Source organism: Primulina huaijiensis, chromosome 9, assembly GCF_012295235.1.
Source record: "Primulina huaijiensis isolate GDHJ02 chromosome 9, ASM1229523v2, whole genome shotgun sequence".
Lineage (NCBI taxonomy): Eukaryota > Viridiplantae > Streptophyta > Magnoliopsida > Lamiales > Gesneriaceae > Primulina > Primulina huaijiensis.
The window spans coordinates 18,618,519-18,628,687 of record NC_133314.1 but is presented as its reverse complement, the minus strand read 5'-3'; the positions used below and the strand labels follow the sequence as shown (position 1 = coordinate 18,628,687).

The 10,169-nt window shown below is 32.7% G+C and overlaps 1 protein-coding gene across 3 annotated transcripts in view; it reads right to left on the bottom strand.

The window, feature by feature from the left end:
* Positions 1-817, bottom strand: part of LOC140984536 (beta-amyrin synthase 2-like) — a 4,282-nt gene extending 3,465 nt beyond the window's left edge. The window contains exons 1-2 of one of the 3 annotated variants that reach the window (XM_073452029.1): positions 630-817; positions 71-292 (exon numbers count right to left, since the gene is read on the bottom strand). In XM_073452029.1, coding sequence (XP_073308130.1) covers positions 71-271 — 201 coding nt within the window. In that variant the 5' untranslated portion in view covers positions 272-292; positions 630-817. Of the gene's footprint in view, positions 1-70; positions 374-629 lie in introns of those variants that run through there. The other 2 variants (XM_073452030.1, XM_073452028.1) reach the window with 2 other exon arrangements.
* Between the last annotated feature and the right edge of the window lie 9,352 nt (positions 818-10,169).

Below are 10,169 nucleotides of genomic sequence, written 5' to 3'. Positions count from 1 at the left end.
ATATATAAGGTGTACTACTACTAGCATGTATCAATAAACAAGAATATAAGGCGGTTAATTTTCATTGAACCTGAATCCTCCACAAGAGATCACTGCTAGGCTTGACCTGGTCCCGGTTGTCCCAAAACTGCCGACGGGCATCCTCCGCTGCTTGACGGAGCTCCGGTGTCCCATAATTCGGGTCGAACTCCCATGTCTGCCGACCAACGTAATTATTGGTGCTATAAAGGTAAGGACTGTCAACTCCTTCAGCAATCTTTAGTCTCCACATATTTCAGTTTTTTTCCCTAACCTGCAAGGTTGATCAGAATAGCTGAAAATTGTATGGAAGAAGATGGCGGCGGCCTGATTTATTAGTTTTACATGATGTTCTGTTTCTTCTTAATTCTCATCGTTTTAAGCAAACGGGTATCGTAGCATGTATGTTGCGTGGAGTTTAGTTACTGAAGCTGACGAACACAAGAAACTAAACAAAAAGTTAGCAACGGCACACACATGATCAAGCAAGTTTCATGCATATATCTTACGAAACACTCCAATATTCGCAACTTTTCATGTAATAAAATACGTGACCAGATTTTAAAAAAAAAATCTATGCATCAAATTAAACAGCAAATTTATTGATATACCTTTTCCTGATAATCGGCTTGAATGTGAAGTATAAAAAAAAAAAGTTGAGCCCGGAATTTTGTGGAGAATTCAGTTGATTTGGTTCAAATTTGATATCTTCATGTATGATATTGGGGAGTCTTTTGTAGGTAAAGACTTTGGGTGCTTTCACTCCTAAAACCTTTGTGGGTTTGGCAAAATAAACTTGTGCTTTTTTTGTTGGAAAATACAGAAGACTATATATATATATATAGACGGAGGGGATCCTAAACAATGTATTAATTGATTATTATTATTATTAATTATTAAATTATAAATATGCATATGTTGGTATTATGCCATTTCTTGTACTTTTTCGAGTGTTCATAGTGGGAGTCAAAAATTGAGGTTAAATTAATAATTAATGCTCAGGTCAATATTGGATACCACTGGTGATAGTCTACATTATAAATATCGTGTAAGAATTAAGAGAGAATATTAAAATTAAACTATTTAATTTTTATTTTTTTTAAAAAATTAAATAGTTTAATTTTGTGAGATTCAAAATCGAAATTTTTTAAGATGAGTAATAATTTCAAGATCAAGAATCTAATTATGCTTTCGTGCGTCGATCAAGGGAGATCCCTTCAATTGTCGATAACTAATGATAGTAGCTTAATTTTTGTCCATTGTAAGATTCCTAAAACAAACACTATTCGAATTTATGGATGGGTTAATTTAATCACATAATTGTTTTTTTTTTAAAAAAAAACATTGGACTAATTTGTTAATAATAATGTGTGATAAAATGACAAGAAAAATGTCGAAATCTTACTTATATCTTGGAAAGAAATATAGCACTAGCATTATACTAATGGTATGATATGGTTGACGAGTCTTTTGTTTATTGCTAATTCACACTAATCTCATGCACTCTACGTCGTATGATTCACTACAAGAAAAAATGCCTACGACAACGGTTTTTCTCCGTTGTTGTAGGCCTTTTAAAACCGTTGTTAGAAGCCCTGTGGTTAAAGGGTGTGCTCAAAAACAACGGTGAAAAACCGTTGTCGTAGACGTCTAAAGATGACGGTGAAAAACCGTTGTCGTAGGTATACAAAACCGTTGTTAAAGGTCATGTGGTTAAAGAATTCGCTAAAAGACAACGGTTCTGAGTGTTGTTGTAGTTACAACTTGCGACGGTTTTTAAACAACCGTCGCAAATCGCAAATAAATTTGCGACGGAAATCATACTTATCCGTCGCTAAAATTAGCGACGTTCGTAATAAAAATAGTCGCTCAATAGCGACGATTTTATACACCGTCGCTAAATTTAGCGACGGTGTAAATTCAATTTCGTCGCTAATATTAGCGACGGTCTTTTATACTTTCCGTCGCTATTTTTGTCAGTAAAATAAAAAAATTTTTCAGTCGAAAATATTATATTCTTGATTTTAAAAATTTATTAAACTTTAAAAAAAAAACGAAATTAAAATTGTGTAAGGGAGAAAAATTTTAAATGTTGTGAAGTGATAAAAATTTATTAATCTTTAAAGTGAAAAACGAAATGAAAATTGTGTAAGTGAGAAAAATTTTAAGTGTTGTGAAGTCTACGGTAGAAAATGGACTGAGGGTTGGGATATTTATAGACAGTTTGCGACGGTTTTGATTAAACCGTCGCAATTAGCTACAGTTATTTTTTCAACTGTCGCCGATTTAAAATTAGCGACGCTTTTATAAGAACTGTCGCTTTATTTAGCGACTGTTAAATATAATCCGTCGCTAATTATAGATCGGCGACGGTTTAATAAAACCGTCGCTAAATGTAGCGACGGTTATACAAAAACCGTCGCTAAATTTAGCGCCCGTTTTTGGAAAACCGTCGCTATATCTACATCGGCGACAATTTTACTTAAAATCGTCGCAAATTTTAGCGACGGGTATACATAAACTGTCGCAATATTTACATTAGCGACGGTATAGTATAACCGTCGCTAAATTTAGCGACAGATTTTACTTAGGCCGTCGCGAAATCTAATATTGACAACAAAATTTGTAGAAAAACCAGTTGAAAGACACAGTTTTTTACAAACCGTTGTCGTAGCTTGAAGAAAAACGCTTATACGACAACAGTTTAAAAACTGTTGTCGTAGTCAAAAAAAAAAACGCTCATATACAACGGTTTTTAAAAAACGTTGTCGTAGGAAAAAAAAAACGCTCATAGACAACGGTTTTTAAAAACCGTTGTCGTAGATATATCAAAGACAACGGTTTTAAAGAAACTGTTGTCTTTGAGCGGATTTTTTTAGGCTACGACAACGGTTTTTGTTAAAACCGTTGTTAAAAGTAAAAAGACAACGGTTTTTGTTAAAATCGTTGTCTTTGATGTGTTGTTAAATAGGATTTTTGTTGTAGTGATTAATTACACTCCACAAATTATTCATATCTCACTTTTTTTTATTATTTCATGCCACGTATCGAAACAGTTTATCTCGAATTTATGTGAATGCATCAGTCACGTGTGACAAGCTTGTCCGAGAAATTGTTGGTAAGGGGAATCGAACTCCTGACCATTGTTCAAACAAGTATTTACTCTACCATCTCGAATACTTACCTAGACGACATATCATGTTCTTTCTCTTTTTAGCATAAGTGCTTTAAATATTGAAACTTATTGACTATAGTAAATTTGTTGAGTCAATACAATAATTAATTGGGGTCAACTTAGAAGTGGACTCCTAGTGGAAACGTTTTACATTCACTAAGTAATCTCAGTGGAAGTTACATTCTGATTATAATTACCCGGATGCATCCAACTACTAATAGTGAGGTGACGTAAAATTTATAATATTTATTTATTTTTAAATTTTTGTGTAAATGTTAAAACTAGATAAATAACATAATATTGATTAATGCAAAATTATATGTGTTGAACTTGTAAACTCTCATATTTTTTCGAAATACTTTTTTCTCTGAGATAAATTCAAACATAAATTTTTACTCTTCTTTGGGAATTCCACCTAAAATGTTATATTAAATAGACATTGTTATATTATTCTCCTATATTTAATAATAAAAATAAAAATACTATAAATAAAGTATATAAAATTAAATATATTAAAAAACTAATTTATAATCAAATAACATTAACAAAACATTTAATGATAACTACAAATATTATATAGTGACATAAAAAATATATAAATTACTGAAGATGTCTCATACGATTTTTCATAGAATAAAACTCATCAATTTATGAATCGGTGTCAATTTTTTGCAATACACTCTCTTTCAATAAAGACAATCATATAATCTGCCAAGAATTCTTCTTTCATCTTATTCCGAAGAGAAGTTATCAGAAGTTTCATAGCTGAGAATCATTGTTCCGTTTACTGCAACAGAAAGCGTTAAAGCAAGAACTAGTCTATCAATTAAGTGATAATGTTGTGCATTTTCAGTCTCTATTAATCGACTATATAATTCAGAAATAGTAGAAATATTTCGAAACCATTCATGATGAATTATATCAAACTTATATAAAACTTTTTTGTTTTCTTTATCGCCTAGTAGCTCGAGTTTCAGTTTCATACAATTCGATTTTGACGAGTAATGTTACAAATTTTAAAGCAAATTTAACCATATCTACAACTCCAAACATAATTTTACCTAAGACTAATATTGCATGAAATAAAAACAGAAAAAACCTCCACAAAAATCAAACTACACCATTTCAAATTTTCAATCGTGGGTAAATAAAATAACTACACTAACTACAAAAGAAAATTAAAATTGAAAATCATCCACAAAACAAGCCTAAATTTACCATGTACAATTATCAATGCATCATCTGTTGGATCTCGGTTTTCTCGTGCCTAAACGCAGCGGAAGTTTTAAAATTTTTATTTTATTTTGACAATCAAAATATATTTGTTTGAGCACTTGTATGGTTTTATGAATAAACATTCATAGAGCGTTAGAATTTTATACCTTTGGTGATTAAATCACTTGGCTCCAACTAATCCGGTATTGACGGATCTAGCTCTTGATGAATCCCTACGAACGATCTTCTAAAACTCATTTCTTTATTCTTCTAATCAGGTCCACGACTAGATGATTCGTTCCTCTTCTAATTTTCACTAGAAAAATTAGAAGAAGTTTTTACGTAGGAGATCGAAATTTGAGAGACAGCTCAACCTTTTCCCAAAGAGAGAGTGGCCGAAATTTAATTAGGAGAGGAGGAGAGCTTTCGAAAATTGTGGTTTGTTATGGAGGCTAGGGTTTAAGTCTCCTACTTAAATAAAGTTTCCATGACATAATTACCATAAAATAATACACGGGCCTTCTTAATTAATATTAATGGGCTTGATTAATTAATCAGACTAGTCCAACTAGTTTAATTAATTAATCAAAGTCCATTATGAACTTTAGTTATTTACTATGTTGGACTTGTACTTCTACAAGCCCATTAAACATACTTCCCACCAATTTTAATTTAATATTTAATAAACTCAACTTTTGAGCTTAATAAATTAAATCGATTATAAATTCAACATTTGAATTTATTATTTAAATTATAAATCCAACTCTTTTGAATTTTGTCATCTCCAAAATTTAATATTTAATAAACTCAACTTTTGAATTTAATAAATTAAATTCTCAAATTTTTATAAATTCAACTCCTTGAATTTATTCTCCCAAAAATTTACTATATCATAATATAAATTCAACATCTTGAATTTATTCTCTCAACGGGAACAAACGATCCAGTGCTTGTATGACCCTCAATGGTTCAGGGATACAGCTAGCCGTGGGTTCACAACTCCTTGTGATTCAGGACATAATCCTTTATTCGGGCTTACCCTTATTTGGCCCATTCTATGTATCAACAATTGATCATCAGAATGTCAGAAATCATATTTCTGATTAAACCCATCGAATCATGGTAAGAGCGTCTAGTAGCATCGTCCCATGATTCCTTAGTTATCACTGATAGTGCCTGCAAGAACCGGTCGATTATGATTAACGTACAGTACGGTCCCTTCATCTCATATATCCTAATCGAATCTGCAACCATTGGTTCATCGATGGTTGCATAATAATTCAATAACTATGTGACATATATAAATAGTGGCATCGCATGTACTATTGGAGAACTCCTTCTCCAACGTACATCTCATATTCTGGCCAGAGATTCCACGCACTATTATTTCATCAGATCATACCCGTAAGTGAGCGGTGAATCCCCGACTACAATTCACTTGCTCCTATATGTGTCGCAACTATACCCAACCTCGTCATCTGATGACTCTCCTGGAGCCGGTAAACGATTCAAAGCACAGCCCTAGCATATAGAGCCTCAGTGTTGTCCCGGGTCGTAAGGACTAATGGTGTACAATCATAACCACTGACTTATCCTCTCGATGAATGATAACCACTTGGAAAGTCCGAGGGAGGGTTGTTCGGTATAATCATTATATGACTACCCATCTGCATGTTTTGACATCTGTATGTCCTTAACAAGAAACGCAGTATACAATATCACAGATGCTAGTCTCGAGCTCAATCGACCTTTATCCATGTTTTAGACTAGGCATGCTTATCGGTTCCATCGGACCGGTTTCGGACCGGTTCCTACCGGTTATGGGTTCGATGTGTTCGGCAAATAATTATATTTTACTATATAATTAAAATTATATAGTAATTTTAGGGTCCGGTTCCGAACTCTAATTTATTATATTTTACTATATAATTAAAATTAGTAATATTAATGGACAATTTTTTTTTAATATTTTGATTGCAAATAATTGTGATTACATAAAAAAAATTTAACAGAATAACTTAAACATTTATTTTTACAATTGAACATCTAAAATTCATCACGATTTATTAAAATATATTTTGAATATTCTGGATCTTCGTCGGAACTTGAGCTTTGGAATTCGTCGATCGCGCCAGAGGTCTCATTTTTTTTTCTGCTGCAACCCAATCTTGTAGGCACGTTAGCATGGAAAGTGTTTTTGGCTTTAAATTAGTTCTTTGGTCACCAATGATCCTTCCACATACTGACAATGCTGATTCGGAAGCAACACTTGAACTTTGAATGGGTAGGACATCTCTTGCAATTGCAGATAACACTGAATAAAGTTTAAAATTTACTTTCTACCAATCAAGAACATCGAAATTATCCGTAGTCTCAATATATTGACTTAGATAAATTTGGATCTCATTGTAATTGGTTGTTGTCACCGATTTTCCTTTGAACTTTTGTCGTTTCAAACTTTGAAAGAAGTTCAGTGCTCACTTTTGCTCTTATATGTCGACATCTCCGCCGGCTGCGCACTCGGTTTATCACATTGTTCACTAGCATACAAATCAAACAATTCTTGGGGAGAATGCATGATTGACTTCTTTTGATCGTCAACATTCTTCCCAAGAAATTTAGCATAATATTCAAAAAAACACGTTTAATCCTCCTTGATTTTGAGTAGGATCAAGTAATGTTGCTAAACCATGCACAATTGGGATAGTTTCCCAATATTTTAAAATTTTGTTTTTCATATTTGAAACAAAACCACGCATAACAGAATCATCGCGATATTCAATAAATTTATAAAACATATTGAAAAGCAAAAGTAGAAACATGGTTGAAGTAGGGTAGTTGATGCCAGAAAATTTTTCGATTGCTTCTTTAAAAATTTCTAACAAAGAAACACATTTACTCAAAATATTTCAATCATCATCAGAAACACATTTACTCAAAATATTTCAATCATCGTCGGTTAGCATTAAAGATTGTGTTGTAATATTATTATAATATGGAGTAACTAAATCTTGAAAACGTAATAAAGTATGAAGCAAGTGATATAAAGAATTCCATCTAGTTTCAATAGGAAGAGGAAATTTTTTAAATTTAATTCCAGTTGATTCGACTAGTGTTTTCCAGTCACGTCCATATCTTCTTTCACGTAATAATTTCCCACATAATTTGAATTTTTCTATTACAGTGGACATTTGCTCATCGCAGGCACATTTAACACATAAGTTGATAATATGACGCGCACATGTAACATGAAGCAAATTACCTTCTAAAATTGGTTTTAGTGAATCTTTAAGATATTTAATTGCAAGAGTATTGGCACTCGCATTATCTAACGTTATCAACATTATTTTATTTTGTATGCCATAAATCTTAACAACATTTAAAACATATCTAGCTATAGTGTATGCGTTGTGAGAAGATTCTAAATGATCTAGCGCTAAAAAATTTTTTTGCATTGTCCAAGTTTCGTCAATCTAATGACATCTAACAACAAGATATGATTCATATTTTAAATTAGTCCAAATATCAGTTGTCAAACTAACTCTACAAGAAATATTTGAAAGATGCGATTTTAGTGTTTCTTTATATTCTTTGTAAATATCAAAACAATATTTCTTAAGTGTGTGCCTAGAAATATTGTGAAAACCAGGTTGAATAGTACTAGTAAATTCAACAAAACTTCTTGTTTAGCTATTATAAAAGGTTGACAACATTTGGTAACAAACTTTACGATGGCTTTCCGAGAAATTTCTTTTGTAATTGTAAAAACTTTACCACTAAAAGGACTAATTTGTTGTTGTATCGGTTCCCTACCGAAAGGTTGTAGCGTATCAGGGTCAAGTTTATGTACCTTAACTAAATGTTTTTTCAAAATACCGGTACCACCGGAACCACCACCCGTTTTGTAAGAATACCTCGTTTTGAAAATTTTACAAACGGCAAAAGAGTTATTCGTACCTTGTTGTTCAATATCAAAGTGATCCCAAACTTTGCTTCGCTTTGAACGGGCTGTCGTCGTGCTCGTTGACATTGTGTTGCTTGCTCGAGTAGACGATGACGTCCCTACATCTTTGTTGGGGAGTTCCATGGCTTCTTCATCCTCGTGGCCAGGTTCGACTTCATCAAAGTCGGGGATGTAGCCAAAATGTTCACCAAAGTCGGGAGCGTATTCGCTACCACCACCACGACGGTTTGAAGATGATGCCATTGAAATTCGAAATATTTATATGAGTAAATTGCGAAATAATAAATAAATAACAATAAAAATAATACGGATTATAGATAAAATTATAACACAATTATTGAATATATTTGGAGAAATGATAGCAAAGAAATATATTGATTGTAGAGAAATAAGAAGTTGAGAAAAAATTGATATGTGAAATATAAAAAATGACTTGTATTTATAGATGATTTTGAGGGTTAAAAAAAATAATATATACATTTTGGGGGCCAAATTTAAAAATTTTTTTTGCACATTTCAATAGCCGTTGAACGGCTATTGAAATGTGCACTTATAATGTGCAGCAGCCAAATGCAGCCCCGCCATTTTTTATTTTTTATTTTTAAAAAATTCGGATTATGAGTTTCGGGTCCGGTTCTGGGCCGGTTCCGGATACGGACCGAAATCGATTCGGAACCGGTTGAACCGGTTCAGAAAATGCTGAACTGGTTCAACCCACAAACCAACGGATTGTACATGGTTTCGGGTCCGGTTCTTCCATACCGGTTCCGGTTCCGGTCTTAACGGGCCGGTTTCGGGTCGGTTCTGGGTCGAACCGGCCCCGTTAAACATGCCTATTTTAGGCGGCTGAATCGACTAGGAACGAATTTAGAATATGCAGTGTTTACAAAATGAGTTTCAACATCGAATTACGATTCATTTGTATTAAAACATAATCAAGGACGTTATCTATGCTGATCGCATGTGTATACAGATAAAGTGAAACGAAACCATTAAAAGTTAAATTATATTAAAATAAAGATTGTTTATTACAACTGAGTCAATAAAATTCCTAGCCAACAGTTAGCTTGCAGGACATCTAGTCTAACATCATCATACAAAATAACAATTAAAAAAATATATAATTTTCATCACAACAAACATTCAAAATTCAAATAAATATCTGACACAAATTCCACAACACAAATTGTTGAGAAAAAAGCTCAATAACCAAATCACATCTACCAGTCGTAAGAATTCCGCTGCAATAGTCAAGTTCAATACTTTGACAATAACTTTCGGTGAGAAAAAGTGGCTAAAGAAAAAAAAAATAGAATAGGATTTGTTTTTTTGAACGAGATTGAAGAAAAAAATTAACATTACGATCAAGAAATTAAATGGGTTGAAACAAAAATTCATATTGGGTTAGAGAAAAAAACTTAAGCTCGTATATATTATTAAATTTTTTTTAACATAGACATGGAGTCCACCACCCCAGCTTTTGGAGTGGCTCCGCCCTTATTATGTTGTTCAACAATCCATTTTACCTAAGTCTCAATATAAGTGGTGTTTGTCTAAAAAAACTCACGAACTTGCTCGAATCGCTTAGTCAAGACTTCTCTTATGGAAACAAGCTCCAAAAGCAAGAAAGAGTCTTAGCCAACGAATTAACTTCCCGATGAATATGAGAAATGCATGCTTGATGCGAGAAAACATTTCTAAAGATTTGAGTGTATTACAAAGGAAAAGCCATGGGCCGGGGCTTGCTAGACAAGGTCCAAGATCAACTTCCTATTATTATTATTATTATTATTATTA